Below are 19,827 nucleotides of genomic sequence, written 5' to 3' on the forward strand. Positions count from 1 at the left end.
TGCAACTTGACGTATACAAGGAAATTAATTCTATAACTTGTTACAAAAATATATTATTCTTAAACAAGTTTGAATTTCATCACAGCATTGAAAATAATGGCACAACAAGTTACTGTCCACTACATGAACATCGTGTAGGAGCTTCAAGCATCTAAAATGGACATCTAACTTAAAAAAAAAAAAAAAGATGAAAATTTGAGACATATTTGAAGATACGGTATTGAAATCTTAAAAACATAGGTATTGTGAATCTCTGGGTTACAGAAAGAAGCCAGTTGTAAAAAGGCATTATGCCCATATGGATGTGCTTCAGCATATGAGCTTGCAAGCCAAAATATAGCTGATTTTAATCACAGAACGTCTTATGACCTCATACCCCTAAAGCTTCTGCTGCTTAAGAAACCGGAGGCAGACACAACCTTTCTTCAGCAAAGTTTTCCAACAATCCAAATGCCATTTTTTCCCAAGCTTAACTTTCATGTTATATATGAACTGCCCACCAACCACGCTGCATTCTTACAACAAGGGTACGTATGACAAGATCTAAACACTATTTTAAAACATCAAGGGAAAAATGAAACTAGTTCTAGATTGCAAAGTCTGTGAAATCTGACATCATGACAGCATTTATTATTTTTAGAGAAATTTTCACTTTTTTGTAAGCTTTGTTTTGTTTTGTTAGCAGTGGGTATTTCAAAGGATAAATATAAAAGTGGACATTAGCTGACCCAGAAGACTCCTAGCAGCCTTTCACATAAAAGCCTTCTTAAACTCAAATTAATTCTAGCTTTAGTTGACAGTGCTCGGACATTTGATTAACTAATGCCTACGAGTGACCTCATTCACAAGTTCTGTCACCAAAAAATGGGTCCAGCTCACAACCAACCCTGATGCTGTCTGGATAGCAGAAGCTGGATGAAGAGAGCTGAACCCCTCACCATCCCTGGAAGAAAGCAGCCAACTCCAGACACAGTTTGGATAATGTTGGCATGGGAGTACAGGGTAAATACCCGAATCCAGCTCTGCTGATCATCATTTCCTCTGGGAAATTAGGAACAGCTGAGGGTGCTCCCATTTTACTAATGACAAGGTCAAGTACTATTTTATTAGAAAGAAATTGGCTAGTTGAGATTTTTTTGTTAAGCGACTTCCATAATTTAAATTGGGTTTGAAACAATCATCTCAGGCAACAGGAAACAAAAAACTTTAGAAAATGAAATTGCAGGGCAAAATATGCAATCATAACCATCAGGAAGGGCAGCTCTTAGTGATGGTAACAAGGATCCCCAGTACAAAAGTGGCACTGACAATAACTCAGTTTGATTTGTCACACCAAAGACGACGCTTATATGCAGTTCAGCTGAAAACATATGAAGGAAAATATGAATGAAAACTCTGTCTTCAAAGTGCACAAAACCACTTGCAAAAGGAGGAAGGAGAAGTCAGAGACTTTTCAATGTAAAACTTCAGCTATGGTTTGTAAGGGAGCCTTTATTTTATTTCCATACCATGGCAAGCTCTTTCTTAGCCATCTGCTGTTGCACAAAATAATTGAAATGTCTGAACCACTTGTATCAAGCTTTAGTTCAGTTCTCAATGGGCAAATAATCCACAGAAACACAAAGAAATATTTTTAAATAGCATTTTAAAGTTTTAAATTAGGTAGTTCAGGAACTTCTATTTTACATAAATAAAATCATGTGCAACTATGAATCTCTCTACCAGTAGCAAGACCCTGCAAAACATCTTGCACATGGTTCACATAAGCTTTCAACAGATGTATTCCTGCTTGCTGAACATGACAGGGCATGTTTTATTGGTCTATTAACACACATCTTCACTGCTTTTGGAGGAACAAGGGTGTCTGCAAATGGGTCAATAAAGCATGCCACTGACTACCTAATACTTTTATCGTGACACTGTAAAAAAAGCAACACACGATTTAAAAAAAAAGTTTGAAAACTTATAATAAATTTAAACATCTCTCCACATCTGTTACTTTTAAATCTCTGGAAAAGCTTAGTATTTAAAAGAACAAAAGCAGTAAACAAATAGCATTGGCCTTCTTTCTAGCTATGCTTTATTTTTTTCCCCTCTGACACATTTACCCATTCTTTTCACAGCTGCTCGTTACTCAAATTCCATATTTTATCCTTCCCTTTTGTCTTGCAACAGAAACATTTGTTTAAAAAAAAAAAGTGAAAGCTCTGACTCTGACTGCTGCCCTGCTAAAAGGTGGTTTACATGACTCAAAATACATTTGATTTACCTCCTATGGTAAAATTTATGAGCAAATCCTTTACTTTTAACAGAGACTCACAGCAGTCCAGTTGATGGACACATGCAGTATCCCAAAACATTATTCCTCAAAGCAGGACTGGTGACCAAACATCAAAGAAGAATTGGTACAACTCACTGCATGCAGTCTGTGCTTTGCCGGAAAATAAACTTATTTTCATTAAAAAAACCCTACATTGGTCTAAAACAAAGACCTGTTAATTCACTATTTGGTACAGTGAGTACTTGCCACTAATGTATTTCTTTTTTAAATTTGTTTTACATATTAGTTATGTACAGTTTTCACATAATTGCATCAAAAAATTTCAAAAATACCTAACAGCTCTTCCAGCCATCAATGGAATATGTTGGAAATGGTCTTGTCTTACATAACAGCCCATTCTGGCACTAAAAATGAGTTTTGGTAATGCACATTTAGCATCAGCTAGATATTCTGGAGGTGGGGGGGGGGGGGGGGAACCCAACAAAGCAGTTTCCCATTTAAGACTGCAAGAATGATCTGGCAGGTAAAGCACAAGAGCCAACACACTCAGGTCCTGCTCTTGATTCTGCTGTTTGACCTTGAGCTTCCCTGTATCTCTTGTCCCTGTTCAGTGAACTGACAGGGATGTTAAAGCATTCTTCATTAATATTTGTTAAATGATCTGGGATATTAAGACAGAAGGTTTCTAAAAGTGCAACAGTATTCTGTGAGTTAGCAAACATTTTAGAAGGCTTCAGTCTCCTAAAAGTAGGAAACAGAGACTCAGTGCAATGTTTTTTCTGTTAAAAATAGTTACCACGATCATGACTAAAGGCCAGATTAGACAACTTTCATCTTTGCACTCACTAAGGCACAAATTTTTACTCCCAAATTAGACCCAGATTTAGGAAAGACAGTCCGGAACTGGGAAGAATGTCCTTCACTCACAGAATTTTGGGCTGAAAGGGGATTTAGCACACAAAGCTGCAAAGGTTTATCACATCACCCCTTTCTGCTCCAGCTTACAGTCCAAAATATTAGCTTAATATTGCTAATGCAATGTCTTAAACCACAGCAGCTATTTGGTACTTTGAACATGAGTGGCAGCCCTAACCTTCAGGCTGTCTTTGCAACCGAAGCCTACACTTTGTAGTTTGGATTGTCACTTCAAATAAAGATGAGAAGTTAAATATTATCTTTATTTTCCCTGTTTCACACAGATCTAATGACTCACTATGCAGACAAGATGAAGAATGACCAAACAGAATGTACTAAAATGTGATGGCTGTAGGATGGCATGTGGTTTTACAGAGCAAAGAAGTGGTAATGAGAGCTGTCAAATAATTATATCCATTATATGTCTTCAGGAGTAAATAAGGTCAGTCTTGTTAGGTCAAATGATTCTTTCAATTTTCCTACTGGGTCATCCAAACGAAGCAAACGGAAACTTTTTGTTTTGGGTAAATATGAACTTAGGTTCTCAGAGGAGAAAGGTTAATTTTGCAGTTATTTTTGTATTTTTGTCTACCATCTAGGTAGACATCTAGCAAAGCTCAAAACAACTTGGTGCTAAATTAGTCTATTTTATGGTACTAAGGAGCTTTATAACAACTGCATTAAAGACATTTAACATGTGAAGTACAGTTTTCATGCCTCAAAAAGGAAAAAAAAAGAAAAGGTGAGAAGATATCCTTCTGCTTTTCCAAATTTAAGACATTTCCAGCAATGAAAATGTCATTACTAACATCCCTATGCCCTACTCTTTAAGAGAAATAAAGTTTGACATTTGAGATTTATTTGTGGAGTAGATTAAAGCATTTGTCTTACCCCTAGGAAATGTAGTTCACATTTTTGTTTCAGTCAAATTGCAATTAGGGATGGAGGGAAGATGCACAAAGGATACAGATAAGACAGACCAACAACTGACCCAGTCCATTTGCCAATCTTTGTTAAAGAGATGTTCAGGACACGAATGGGACACTGCCTCAGCAGAATAGTGCGAGGAAGTAGCAGGGATATGTCTCACACACGACGTGGAACCAAATTTCTCAGAGGACAAGATAAAAAAGAAAAATTAAAGTAGAACCCACAGTTGTTCTAGGTCTCATCAGAAGCCATGCACTACCCATTATAAAGACTAAACTTCAGACACTGTCATATAAATTTCAGTATCTATTATGCCACCATACTAATTGTGTTTTGAGTTAACTGGGTTCCCCTTAGGAAGGGTATACTGTACTTTCAACTCTCCTTAGACAGAAAAAAGTCACTGAAACAAAATAAGCCTTTGCTATTTGTAATTGGGCCAGGGCAGGGTAAACATCAGGCAGCTGTGCTTAGTTTATCTCACACTTCCCTTGCAATCTACACATGTGGAGTGCTTCAGTAATGCAACAGAAAATAAACAGAAAAAGATAGACTAAGAAAAAGAAGATTAAGACCTTCTGCAGTGGCAGGAACCCAAAAGAGTCCACAACATTTCTCATTTATACAGGGGCCATGGTTAAAATAAAACGCAGTTTCATTGCTGAGATGAACTTGTAGTGCTTTACTTCTACACACAAAAGAGTAGTTGCTTTTTAAAATATGGTATATCTGGGATCTACTTGTATTTAGAAACCTGCTTGAATACGTAAACTAAAATTTTAAACATTCTTTGCAAAAACCTCAAAGATGTCATCTATTTTAACATATAACCCTGAGTACAGTACTTGGGAGCAACCCTAAAGGCCTAAGTCTGTTTACCCACGGGTTAAACACAGCAGGTGCAGAAGGACCACCAAGTTCCCAACACCGCATTGCTGCCACGCTTCCACCCATGGTCCATCCCCTCCTGAGAGGTGCCAGAGGACGCTCTGTGCCTGTTGTCCTCTGCGCACAGCCATGCCGCCTGGTGAGCCCGCGGCCCCAGGCGTCTCCCGAGTGTGCCATTACCGCTTTCCTGCTAGCGGCAGGCTCTCGCTTCCTCTGAGGGAAGAGCTCAGCTCATCAGCGTGATCGCTTCCTACCTAACTGGTTTCAGTCAAAATGAGAAGGATAAGCTTAAGCGAGGTTAGTTTTAGTAACGTCTTTGCTGCTGCTGCAGAGCAGGAGAGGCAGATACTGACCAGCAGAGTCGCTGGGTGCAGCAGCACCCTCCAGGGCCCAGCCGCTGCTAGCTGACGGCACTCTCCGCTTGCCCACTGCAGTTTGGCTGGTGCAGAGCCATCAGTGCAGTTATCTACTGTAGCGGTAACCCATGCAATCAGGGCTTCCACTAAGGTATTAATTTTGCTACATACTACAACATGGCAGTAGTAAACCAGAGCTGCAATCTAAATACACAACAAATATAAATGAATTCATACATTTCTGCAATCTTCAAGCCATTTCACCTACTGAACATTAAGACTCAGGTCTCTGAGGCAAACAAGGCATGTGAAACAACATCACTATAAGTAAATCTATCTACCTCAGTGGATTTCAAGATAGATATTCACATATACATACTGCGTTTCATTCCCATACAGTGAAAACTTGCTATCTTAAAACCTGCAGAGGTCATGGCAACTTTAAATTATCAATTTTTTGCATGTGTTAAGATACAGTCATAGCAGATGAAAGAACTCTTTTTTTTGCACCAACATCCTGCCAAAGCAAGCCTATTTCAAGAAGTGTCTCTACAAGTTTCCTTAAATATTGTAATAAAGACAAAAATACCTAGATCTAATTTGACCCATTTTCATTACAGTTCTTCTCACACAATAACACAGTACACCCATAATTGTCCTTGAAGAAATACAAGATTATTTGGTGAGAAACGCTGGCAGCTGCTGTCTTTGCCCATGCTGACTCCTGCAATGCGTGCACGGTGACTTTTGCTGGAGAAGAGTATAGTGCTACACTCCTACCGCTTCAGGACAACACTCATGTTTATACCATTAAAAGGTGAACACTCAGAAGAAGAAAGGACCCGATATAAGTTTGGGATGAAGCATTCTGTAAACATCTTTGGGTTTGGAAACGAGAGATTTAACATGAAAGTATTGACGTTGACAACATTGTAATAAATGCCTCTAACAGAACCTTGACTAGAAACCTCTGGAAGTGTTTGGAAAGCCCATAGTAAGACACATCTAGAGCTCCTGGTAATGACACATGATATTATTTTACTAAGCACTCACAGAAATAAAATAGTCCCTCTTTGAGCATTTCTAGAAACTGCCATCAGAGTTCACAGGTATCATAACGGTGTTACTGCTGAAACTCACTAGGACTGCAGCTAGTTCTCTTCCTCCCTCTCCCTCCTCCTTTTAAACAGATGAGAAAGTCATCATATTTACTGTAGTCACACGTTAATATCACCAAACTTCTTGGGTACGTAAAACTACTGAAATTCTTACCTCGCATGATTTTGAGTTTTCATAATATATACCTTGAACTAAGTCACCAATAGCACTTGAAATGAGTTCCACAACCTGTAAAAGAAAAGGAGAAAAAGCCTTACATCTTTAATTGTCACCAAATTTACTAACAAAGCTACTGCCAGATTTCCAGAGAGATAAACAGTCATAACTTTCCTTGCAGAAAGCTAGTTGTGAAAGACTGCAGGATTTACTGGGATATATTCTGCACAAGCATGATCCTGTCTCTCTGCTAAAACCCCTACTACAGTGACTCTTCTGTCAAAGTTTTAAGCTAATATAAATGAAAAACAAGACTTTTTTTTTTTCCCCCCTAAAGTATGAACTATGGAGTGTATTCTCACAAGGACGTTCACAGAACTAATAAATCCCAGTTCATGAATATGAGACAGTACCTCATCTGGGCTTTGTTTTGTTTTGTTTTTTCCTGCCAAGTAAATACTTCACAATACCTCTCATTGGGAGCTGTTAAAATTCTAATCTTCGTGGCTAATACAGAAAAGTCAGAATCCATAGAAAGGTAACCTTTCAAATGTGATCATTTGGTATTCGGGTGCCCTGGGAATGCACTGTGGATGTATTTAGTGCATGGCCTGAGGCTCAGCTGTACCACATACACTGAAAGTCTGCAACACGGGAATGTTTAAATCAGATTTATCAATCTGTATTATCTTCAGGGTTCAGACTTTTTATTTTGTTCAAGCGAAACCTAAAAATCTGAACTTGATCCAGAATGTAAAACAAGCAGTCCACGATCTCCCTGGAACTACTGTACAATTTAAAGTCATGCACATAAACCGTCTTAATTGGAACAAAATACTCAGATTTATAGTAAAATTAAATGCAGGCATTTCAAATAAGCACACCTTAAGGCTACCCCTTTAGTTGCTCACAAAGTTTTAATTTCTTGAATGTTTAATTTCCTACGCATATAAGTCTATATCTGATTCCTCTTTTTGCTTCCTAAAATTCAACGTAGTTCTTATTGAATTAAAAGATTTCATTTCAATTTTTCTCATTCTTGTAACTGAAGACAAGAAGTCAAATGATAAAACCCCTAACAGAAAGGTATTTTAACATTTAGGCATACTTTATTTGATAATAAAAACACATTTGTATGCTAGTTTTGAGTACTAGCAGAAAGGTTGTGTGTTTTGTTTTTTTTAAACACTGGTTCATATACATATTCATATGCACAGAGCAAGTGCTAACTTTAGAAATGGTGCTGATTAAAAGTCATGTTTTTTCCTGCAATGCATATGGGTTAATTTGCAAGATCTATAAAAACAGCCTTAAAAAAAAAAAAATCACGTTGCCCTTTAGGAAACTAGATACAGAAGAAATATTTTAGCAATATGAGCTGCAGAGGAACTGAAAGGACAATGATCCTACAGTGTTGCCAGATGTGTTGAGTTATTTAAGTGGGGAACAGAGAAAATGAGGGGCGCTTTTTTTTCTTTTTTTTTTTCCTCTTTTTTTTTTTTTTTAAGGTATCAGATAAGCCCTATTACCAAATCCAGAAGGATTGAGTATCGCCAATAGGTCTATGAAAGTCTGTAACTAAATGCCCAGGATCAGATTGTATTACAGTTTATACAAGCAACATCCCAAGATTCTTCTGATGGCTAGGACACATAATACAGTTCAATCAATCACTAAAAAATGTTATGGTTTGTGAAATGGTCTGAGCTCAGAGACCTACACTGGTAATACGAAGAGGAATTTACAAAGACACTGAGTCCTACTCTAAATGTCAAAGTGATAGTATGAACTTTTAACAATGCATCTGGCTCTGGATAACTAGACCTTTTCCTCTCTCGCCTGAAACTCTAGACTGAGCAGGACCCTGTTTTGGGGTTTCTTTTTTCCACCTCTCCTCTCTCTTTTGAGTGCAACTCTACTCTCAAAGGCAATTTTAACTGACTTAAAACAATCCCGGTGAAACATTTGTGAACAATTGTACCTCTTCCTCTTATAGTTTATAAAACATCTTAGGAGAATTACACATCCACTATTTAGAAGAATCCACACATTAAATACCGTTAGGCCTTTAGTGACATATTGAACACTGTATGTTAGTGAGAATTTAGTATTAATATTACCTCCCTCCTTTCCAAACATCTCCTTTTTTTTTTTTTTTAAACTAATATTTTTCTAAGCTAAATGCAAGGCCATACAGATCACTACCAGGAATGAAATTCCAGTTTCAAGAGCACAGTGGGATGCTTGCATGAGGCTCTGTTACTTCATCAACCCTTAATCCGATCTATGAAAAGCATCTGCTGCATAATATCAGTGGCCTGGGGTCTTGAGTGCTGGGGAAAGCAATGAAAAATGAGCAAACCAGGTAATTTTCCTCTGTATCCCAAACTGACATAGAGGAAGAAAAATTATTACATATTCAGTAGTATTCACGCAGTCAATGATACGCTGACTAGTTCTTATGCAGCACTTTTCATCAGAAAATTTGAAAGCAATCAACATCCCCCGTAAAATTTATTCCTTCCTGTTTTATATGAGGGGAAAACAGTGACAGAGAACCGATTTTCCCCAAAGTCATGCAGCATGCCAGTGGAAGAGCAGAAAACAGTATCCAAGTTGTCTGTATTCTCCTCGGTGCCTTTCTGCCTGACCACTGCCCTGTTATACTCGCTGATGTTTCTGATAAGCCAGTTTGAAGAGCAGGAAAGGTAGATGAAAATCCAAGTGCTCCCAACTGCTTTTCTTCTCATTTGAAGGTTGAGCTGCATTTTAAACAAGTTCAAAGACAGGGAAATGGAGGAAAGAACTGCCAGAATTAGTGCTTGAAAACAGCAGCGTCTCAAAAGAGACCAAAGGCAGCTTATTCATAATCTCTCTTCCCACTATTTTTCCACTCCTCTACACATTTTTGAGAAGCCTGGTCTCTCTTAGGTACTCAAGATGAGCAGGAGTAACATCATATTGAGAGAAAACAAACTTCCACTCTTTTTTCCATTTTCCACTCTGCATCAGCATCTTCCAAAGCGCTGTGCTTTCTGCTCCCCCAGAGCATCCGCAGGGCTAAGAACAGCCCAGGGGATGACCCGTTCCTCGCAGGTGACAAGTGCACATGCAAATAATTTCACGCCCTTTAAACACATGTTCTGCAACAGTTCTGCCAGGGTTTGTTTTGTTTTGTTTTGTTTTTCCTAAGGAGGTATTACTTCAACACCTTTTGTAGAGATGCGATGTCTTCTGCTTTTAAAAGGTCAACACAAAGGCCATCAATTTATGATGAACATGGGGAAAAGAGATGGATTGTTAAAGCTAAAATCTCTCCTACTATTTAGGCAGACTAAGTGTAACATGATGTAAATTCTGGATACAAGGATGTGATGCCTGATTCCACAGCAAGATAGAGTTCATGCTCTGACCTCTTCGATTTATGCAAATATGACACAGTCCAGAAGCCTGTGCTACATTTCAATGCCAGAAGAGCTCTGTACGTTTGAAGATCAGAAGCTTGGTGAAACTTAATTTGCCCTTTTCTGGTATAGTAACTTATCTGTCAAAAATGCACAGGTTTAGCCCTTCAAGGTTCTTTATATTTACTTTGACTCTTATTTCTCAAGCTCAGATTTTCTAAATATTGATTGAAGAAATAAAACAAAGCAGTAGTCATTTTCTTAGCGGTTCAGAAAATTACTCGGGACGTTCAACCATCCACACATTGAATTTCCTTCCTCCTTTTCCTGAACTCAGACTAAACCTTTCAGGTAGCTTACTCAGGACCCATCTATAAGATAATTCAGGGTTCAGAACTCCCAAAACATTCTGTGCACACAATGACATAGAATAGGGCCATGCGTTCACTGTCATGGGTACAGCAGCGCAGTTCTTGCCTGCAGTTGACCGCCCTGGGAAATCCAGGTCTGTCTATAAAAACCAGCCATGTATTTTAATTAAAGTGAAACTTCAAAGCTAGAAGGACTGCAGGGAAATCACAGAATATAAGACATTTTGGTAGAACGCTTTCTTCAAAGTTTGAAGATACAATTCAGACTCCTTCAAGCACAGTAAAAAGAATGGATTCTGGGCCCCACTCCTCCTTCACGAGATTTCTAAACACCCTGGATGAAAAGAAGACATTGCTGCCATCAGTTTAGCAACTCAAGCACTTTGTTCCCTTTACTTGTCTTCGAAATATTTTGTTTAAAGTTCACTGCAACATAACACTGCATATGTATTTTTTCCTGTTTTTCATTCTAGTTTAAAAAAAGGAATGAATTTGAGCTCCATTCAATCTGTGTTGGTTTTATTTTAAATTCAGCAGCTGAAATGGAATTGATTGCACAGACCACTCTATTTCAGAGTAGTAATACAGTGTCTCTCCAGACTCTACTGGGTATTTTCAAGGGGAACATCAGGGAAAGGATGAAGCTCTTGCAGGAAGACAGGAAACAGCACTAGGAAGAACACAGTGATGGATATATCTTTGTTCCTCATCCTTCCTGATTTCTATTTGACAAACTTCCTTAGCTTTGCCAAATTCCTTTCAAGAAGGACCACAAGTAATTCCTTCCTTTCTTAGTCTTTCTCTTTCTGTCTCTTTGGGCTGCTGGTCTTGAAAAAATATCCTTTCCCCACACATCTGCTATGACAGACCCTACTCCTTGCTGCTGATGCGTAGACTTGAAAATGTAGCAAGATGTCTCCATACAATTAAAGAAGAAAATTAGATAGTCAGGAAACATTAAATATACAGATAAAAGTTCCTTCAACTTGCATTTTGTTCCCCCCCACCCCCCCAAACAAGTGTTAATTTTTGGAAATATTTCTACACTTAAAAATTCCATGGAAAGTTATTAAAATGAAATAATCTTTTGCATTTGACACAGGAACATTGCAACACTAGGAAGCTAAAGACGAAACTCAGTAAACAGCTGAAATTAGATTTTGATTGTTCAATAATACCTAAAAAAAAGGGAGCAAAAATTCTAAGGAGTTCCAAGAACACTGGAATTCAATTTTCTTTCCTGGTAATCTCCTCAAACATCATTAGTCATACAGGTAACTAAGTGTGCCAGTCTACAGAATTTTTTTTTAATGTAATGTTTATTGGATCCTATTGGATTTACTATTTGAAATCATCCTGAGCTTTACTATTTCTTTGAAGCTGTCCCTCTCCTAGTTGAAACACACAGAAAGGACTTCTCACAGTGATTTGCTTTCTAGCAAGTTTTACATGCTCTTGGAAAACATATTTATGGTTTTCTTTACTCTGTTAATGATGAATTAGCAGCAAAACACAATATGCAATGTAAACACATCACCCAAACCCACTACTTGACAAAAAGGTACTTCCTAGACATAAAAAAACTCTTCAAAATAATCAGCAGCAGCCAATTTGAATAGTTAGTATTGTCAAATACCTACCTTAAGGTCAGTCTGTCTTAAGGATTTTCAACAGTGTTAATTAACCTTTTTATGCTGATGCAACACTATCCACAGAAGGGGTTTTCACTAGTATAAAGACTTTAAGTACATAATTCAGTCATTTTCCTTAACGATAACCAACAGAAGAAACATCGTTTTCCCTTCTTTCCCTCCACATGGTACCTTACACAGTGTGTTAATATCTTTGTAGATCCAATGCAGCAGATCCTTGCACTGAAGCACTCAACCAACTGTTGATGAGTGACTCAGGTTAGAGAAGTATGATTTCTTCAGCCTGACCCCTTTGGACAGCATGACTTCATTGCATCTCTTTCTTTTACATAAAACAGTGAACAAAGAAGGTATCGTGACTACAGAGCTCTGTAGCTACAAAACCCTCCTCATCAATACATGAGGCAGAAGAGCATGGCTATAAAACACTATTTCCAGTCATGCTGGTGCAGACAACTGTTGAACTGGGATATGTTCACTAATGAATTGCGGATTAAACTGAATAAAAAAAAAATCTGATCAGCTCCAAGTTGACAGAAATTATACCTGCAAGTGGTATTAACTGTTTTGCATAGACTGTATCTGAATAAACGTGAATCAGAAGTAATATCATTTAGCACCTGACAGATGGAATCAACTAAACGAAGCTGCAGATGTTTGTTAAACTAGCAAATCAACAGCCCCCTGTACCAGGAGTAGCAGCAATCAGATTCTAGACTCCAAGTGAAATGCTGCTGAATTTCAAGACACTAATATTAACCACCAGTTCCAGTCCATTCAAATATTCAATCTTCTTGCTAGCCAACAAGATGTCAAATACCTCAGCATTTTGTTTAAAAATACAATTAACTCAACTACATAATTGCTATAATTTTATGCACTATACTATATTATTGCACTGAAGCCACTCCAAATGTAAAGGCACTTTTACTAAAAATTTGACCCTGGGAAGGTTCATTTTAAAGATGAGCTTTACTGCAGTGAGAAAAGAGGGGAGGATACATAATCTATCACCCCATTTACAAGACACATATTTTTAACCTCTCCTAGTAGTACAATGTGTATAAACACCTGCTGGGAAGGAATGAAGAAGAGGGAGCCAAATTCTTCTCAGCAGTGCCCACTGACAGGATGAGGCAATGGGCACAAATTAAAACATGAAATTCCATCTGGACACATGAAGACACTTTACTGTGAGGGCATCAAACAATGGGGTTGTGAAGTCTCCATCTGTGGAGATATTCAAAAGCCATCTGGACGTGGTCCTAGGCAACCTGCTCTAGCTGACCCTGCTTGAGCACGGGGTTTGGACTAGATGATCTCAAGAGGTCCCTTCCAACCTCAACCATTCTGTCACACTAGCAGCTGGTGGAGGAGGACCACAGCTGATTTTGCATACTCACATCTGCAGCACCAGTAATAATAACTATTCTCCTCTTTGAAATAATAAAACCAAGGCTACAAAGCTGGTGCCAAATACTCTTTTAGGGAAGGGTTAAGTTTACTGATTATACTGGGAACACATTTACCTTCTACGAATAGTTAGGTTCTTGGGAGACTAAGAAAGGCCATACAGACAAATTTTAGATTCTTATCACTATTGCTAACAGCTTTGAATTGCAACTGAATGATCACAAAAATATGTTTTCACTTTTTAAAAGTGTATTCTCTTTTGAAATAGTACTCCAGGTGGACAGCTGACTATATACTAACCACTGTGATCTCCAGTCCTTCTGCAAAATTGTTTATTAACCATCTTGTCATGAAAGTCCACCTCTAGAACCAAGTATGTCTTAAGATGTTAATATGTATTAGGTCGTCACTCAAAAAGAAAAAAAAAAGCTGTTTGAGATAATACTGTTAAGACAGTATTTCACCAGAAACAGATTTGATTGCTTTTTATCCTACTATGCACTCTCAATATGAATCTTATTATGTTTAAGAAACAGACTTTAAATAAAGCCAAGAAAACAGAACTTGTGATCTTCCACTGCTTCAGCTATAAAAAGAATGAAGTTGGCATCACAAATATCACTCATGGAGGACATCACCTTCCGCAGCTTTATGAAAATCCATTTTCATTTTATAATTTGTGTACGAGCTAAAGCTATTTAGCAATTAATTCCCCCATGATGATTATTCATGGCTATGAAAGAAAGAGCTGTAATGAACATCTCTGCTTTAAGAAACCTGGACAGTGGCAATACCTATTCTAAGTAAGTGGTGAATGAAGCAGCAGAACTACTGGCTCTTGAGAGTCCTTTCTCACAGTGTGCATCTCATGCAGAATAAAACATCACATACCCACAAGTTTTCATTACTTCAATTTCTTAGAATAAATTTTGTTTTCTTTTGAACATCCATTTCCTACATATTCTGGCAGAGATCAACATCTTGGATACAGTTTCTTGTTAACAGTTAAGGAGATATCAAACATAGCCACTTTTTAATGTTTGCCTCAAATCTTTGAAAGGCAATTTCTTCTTTGAAAAGTGGAGGGTTTTGCCTTTTTAAAAAAAAAAAAAAAAAAAAAAAAGAACCAAAGAACCACCTTTCTTCCATAATTTGGCCTTAACATTCAATTAAATTGATTTTTATATATATATACGCACACACACGATATGCGCATATATATATATATATATAAAAGCCTGCAAATATTTTTGACTCCTAAACCATTTGTCTTCACCACTAGACAGCTGCCAATTCAGTGTCATACATTAAGGTAGCAAACAACAGAGGGGCAGATACTGCTACCCCAACTATCCAGAACACATTTCCCAGGTACAGCGAATATCGTGCGATCTTGGATGACCTCTGACTTTCCCCTCAGCAAAATCAGCTTTGTCTTCAGTTTCTTCAAATTAGTTTTCACTTTCTTCTTCATTGATGCTCAAGAGCCATCTCTGAAAAGCCCTCTCTCTTTCATGTATAGATAGCATATTAGTATTTTCCAGACCATTCTGTTAATTAGAACAAGGTATACAGTAGTTCTATCAGAAAACAAATGACTTAACCAGGTGTTAGAAGTAGCTGTGTGCTTTACCTCTGAGGAGGACAATATTTCTCTGGAATAATGACAGGTATTCGGTTCAGGAACTCAAGAAGTAAACACTGACTTTGCTTCTCTGGTCTGCCCAGCAGACCAGAAAGATGTGTCCGATTGCTAGTACGAGGAAGACAAATTCAGATGCAAGTTGAGGAAATTGTTACTAAGACAATTCAGAGGCAAGAACATTAAATGGACTTTGCGCAAACCAGTATGAAAATCTTTAGTATTCTATTGAAAATTCATCAGAACTGAGTGGATAACATTTCCCTGAGACTGTTACTTGCTCAGTCAACGTAGCATTGAGACAGAATCTCAAACACTCACAATTCGGTTCTTGATAGCTCCATGCCCCAGTGCTTCCAAAATATTCTTGCAGTATATTTTTGGGAAAAAGCTTCAATCTTAGACTTGATGATTCACAGTGATACATATGACTACGTATTTTGATATCAGTCTCAATCTCAGTCCTTCCATGTTTTGCAGCAGTCATTCTGCTACAAGACACTGGTTATAAGTCATACATGTCCATAAGGGAAGTGGCAGAAATCACTCTTTTTTTTTTTCTTTTTTTTTCTTCTTTTTAAACTATTTTTTCATGCAGAAGTGGGAGGACAGAAAACAGACTGAAATCTAAACATAACATTTTCCAGCACTGCCATGGCCAAGAACCACAGAAAAATAAACTCTTTCAATACAGACCTATACTAACCCCAGTGGAATTTAGCTTTGGGAAAGCTTACCATAAGCATTAGCTTTTAAAACCAGTACAGGTGTAAAAGGCCACTAAGGTAAAGGATAGACCTATTTGAGGAACGCACTGATTAGGAATCAAAACAAGGTTAAGCGGTTGTAATCTCAAAACCGACATTCACTGCAATGCAATAGAACTCTTACAGATCAAAAAGCAGACTGTTTATAACCCATTACCACAATTACAGATTCAGTATAATTTTTATCATTTCAATTAAATTAATAAGTTAATAAGCTGTGTCACCTAATCCTCTAATTTAACTTCTCCAAAAGATTACTTTTCAAACATATAACCACAGCCATTAAGGTAATGAAATTTTACAAATATTTAATTATATTACCAGTTATAGACAGCAAAAGTGAAATAGAAAAAAAAATCTATAAAAGATTCAGAAAACCGAATGCTTCATTTGCTCAGGAGTTATTTTAGGGGCTACAAATTTACTTGTTGAAAACAAAGGCAAATGATGCACTTGCTAAAGAACTGTTCCACTGACACAAGCACAAAAAGGGGCAATGGGAAGAGCACAATGCAGTAATTAGGATATTCACTAGCATCATTCTACAATTTTATCATCATCACCACAAGAACTTTTAGGTCTAATGACAGCAGGAATGTTAGACAAAAGTTTTAAGGCAGTAGCTTGGGAAAAATTTGATTAGCAAGTACTGATTCCGATAGATTTTCATCTTTTATCTCTAACATACAGGATTTTTTTCTTCCCTAATGCTTAAATACTTTCATCAACTATTACAAAGAGTGCCTTTTTGCTACCAAAGGAACTTCACGACTGTCAACAAAACTTTAGTAAAGAAATCATCATCTTAGAAATCTTGTCTTTGAAAACATTGGGCAGAAAAAACAATACACGTCCATTAAATGGACATAAAGTTTGTTCGAATTACAATCTCTTATGTTTTACTTTAAGGTAAAATAAAACCAAATTTACCTCTCAGAAGTGGATGCAAATTAGTAAGTTTTGGTGCACCCTAAAAAAAAAATTATTAAAACAAATAACAGTTTTCTTAAGAATTGATTCATAATTACATATGAATCATAACGATGTATTTCTCAGTACTGAAAGTGTGTTTGCATTCTCCAATAAAATCTATGCTAAGTTGTATGCCAATACTGAGTACATATCTCAATATTTTAAGATACAGAATTGCTTATTTAGGGTTGCCCAAAGAAGAGTTTTATTCTGTAATAATGCAATCATGATGGCTGCGTTGCCTTTTGACATCCCATATTAGGATAAAGGTTAAAAAACATTACAATTCTTCCTTGGTTTTCTTCTCCCCCATTTCCCAGATAAAACAGTGTTCCTTAAGTGTACTTTTCCATAAATCAGTTCAGAGCTCTTTAAACTTACCTATATTTTTCACTAGTGTCTGGTTTTGAGACACACCCTTGTGGCACTCTAAAATACTAAATTAGAACAAAAATACTTAGCAATGTAGATACTATCCTACTCCCTATCTAGTCCAGTATGCCACCATCAAACAGTGCCTCAGGGGAAGGTACAGCAAGACAGACATGATAATGGACTTCAGAAAAGCTCTTTATCCTGCTCTCTAGAAAAAATTTTGGGGGTTGTTTTTCTTCATTTTTTTTTTCTCTCAAGAACTCAACTTCACTATCAAACTTTATAACCTGAGTCTCTTAATCCAATCTGATCTCTGTTTCTTACCAAATTCATGCCCCAGTGTCACCTAACTGATCTGTTAGCTGATAATTTTCAAGGTACTCATCTCTAACAGCAACTTGTATCAGGGAAGAAAAAGGAAGTAAATAAGTGAGCAGAGGTGAAGAGTTAAGAATAATTAAAAATACATACACAATTTGAAAATGGTTTTATCATCAGCTTCAGTTTTCTATATTAACGCTGTAATTGGGAGCAAACACATTACTTCTGGTTCTCACCTTTCCTCTGTGATTTTTTCATCCTGCCTTCTCTGATCAATACAGCTACTGAATCTCAGAAGGAAAATTCACATTAAGGGTCTTTGTTTATTTTACGTAAAATATAATGTAAATATACTTAGCGTGTATTTATGGTTAAGATTTTCCATGAGAGAAAACAATGAAGAATAGGTCTTTCAAAATAACTTTCATAGCTCTGAAAATAACTCATCTCACAACTACATTTACCAAGAAGCACCTTCTACTCACCTCAAACAAAATGAAAAGTGCTGTTCTGAGGGACAGTAATTTGGACCTATTACAAGTCAGTGGCTGCTAATGGCTGCCTTCACACATGCAACAAAACATTTCCTTTTAGAAAGGATATTTCTTACAGGATTCTTGATGGTATGCACTCTTCATGTTCTTTAGAATAAGTTTTCAGTTTTGAAGAGAGGACGAGAAAACTGCCACTGATCCTCGGAATCATTTCTTTAGCCAATCCATGATTTTTCACTGTTTTAATACTTAAAATATTTTTTGAAAAGTTTGTGTTCTTCTCTTGACATCATTCAGAAAAAGAAAAAGCCTGACACAAGTACTACCTTTCTTAAAAGACATTTAAAAATTATAAGTGTAGATTCTAGCTGACTTGTTTGTCAATTCTCAAAAATATCAATTTACATCGTAAGAACAACTGGCATAATTCCAGAAAGGGAATACTCTCCATATCCTTCACTGGTCAGCAAGGAACCAAGTCGCTGATGTTCAAAACTGAGCCTTCCCCATAGGACCACAACTGATGCTACAGAAGTAGAAACCATAGTTCAAGATAAGCAGTTCTTTTATGAAGCACAGTGTACATTCAGATTGTTGCAATAGGAAGACTTAGGAAGACTTACATGAGTAACTTGTTGGTGTTTATGCAAACACAAGGCCTATTTTGTCAACACCACGTTTATGCCTTTAGGAATACATAAACTTAACATAAGGAAATGCATCCACTATATAAGTACTACATCTGTGCTACTGTTTATTTATAAACAAATAATGCTTAATAAAACAATGCTCTATAATGTGGTTTTCTGGCAGAGCTCTGCATTGACAGACAAGATTCTTAAATTCAATTCCAAGCTTTCAGGCTGTAGATTTTGAAGTGCTTCTGTGAACAGTTTAATCATTCCAACAAGAGCTCCCTGAATTATAGTGGGAAAAATAGAATCATTCTTAAGATTTCAGTAAGAACTACAGAAAACACTACCATTACATGTATTTCAGGTTTTTGGGCTAGGCTTTTTTTTCTCTTTTTTTGGGGTTTTTATTTTTTGTTTTGGATATGTTGTTTTTTGGTGGTTTGGTTTTGGTTGGTTGGTTGGTTTGTGGGGTTTTTTTTTTAAATTCAAAGGGATGCCTTCCTATCAGTTTATGGAGTTGCAAGCAATGAATTTACAGATTATTTTATCATTTTCCTTAGTCATCAGCACATTACTGTAGGCATTGCACTAAAATGCATCATTTCATCCTTCTGAAGTTTTATGTATCACTGTCTTCTGAGTGTGGGATGATCAAAACTGGTCACAATTACATCTTTTATGCACCCTCTCCATAGTTTCATAAGACAACTGATGATTCAGATGCTCCAGGAGGCTCCAGCTTTAACACTGCAACAGGTTTCTTCTAACTTATCTGTGATATACCCTGAAAAAGCATATTATTTGATAATATCACAGTCAATATTCACCCATCACTTGTGTTAAAATGTCCATATCACATATCTGGCTGACAGGTGACAAAAATGCCAATTAATGCTTGTTACTTTTGCTATGTTTGCATCTGAACGCCACCCTAAAAAATATTACAAGAAGTGAAGATTACTTAAGCAGATATAAAAGACAAAACTAACACTTTTTGCTACCAGAGTCAAAGAAGCACCTCCATGCAACAAAACTTGCTGTTAGCAGTTTCATCCTCACACCCTTGGCTAGGCAAAGTGAGCTTACAAATGTTAAAGATAGATTAACTTCAGATGGCAACAAAGAACCAACCCTTA

The 19,827-nt window shown here is 37.0% G+C and overlaps 1 protein-coding gene across 4 annotated transcripts in view; it reads right to left on the reverse strand.

Annotated features, from left to right (window-relative positions):
• PDSS2 (decaprenyl diphosphate synthase subunit 2) overlaps positions 1-19,827 on the reverse strand; it is a 133,468-nt gene that overhangs the window by 30,937 nt on the left and 82,704 nt on the right. For all 4 annotated transcript variants that reach the window (XM_076333344.1, XM_076333345.1, XM_076333346.1 and 1 more), the window contains one exon: positions 6,643-6,717. In XM_076333344.1, the coding sequence (XP_076189459.1) occupies positions 6,643-6,717 (75 nt within the window). The remainder of the gene's footprint in view (positions 1-6,642; positions 6,718-19,827) is intronic.

This window comes from Aptenodytes patagonicus, chromosome 3 (assembly GCF_965638725.1).
Source record: "Aptenodytes patagonicus chromosome 3, bAptPat1.pri.cur, whole genome shotgun sequence".
In the NCBI taxonomy this organism is placed as follows: domain Eukaryota; kingdom Metazoa; phylum Chordata; class Aves; order Sphenisciformes; family Spheniscidae; genus Aptenodytes; species Aptenodytes patagonicus.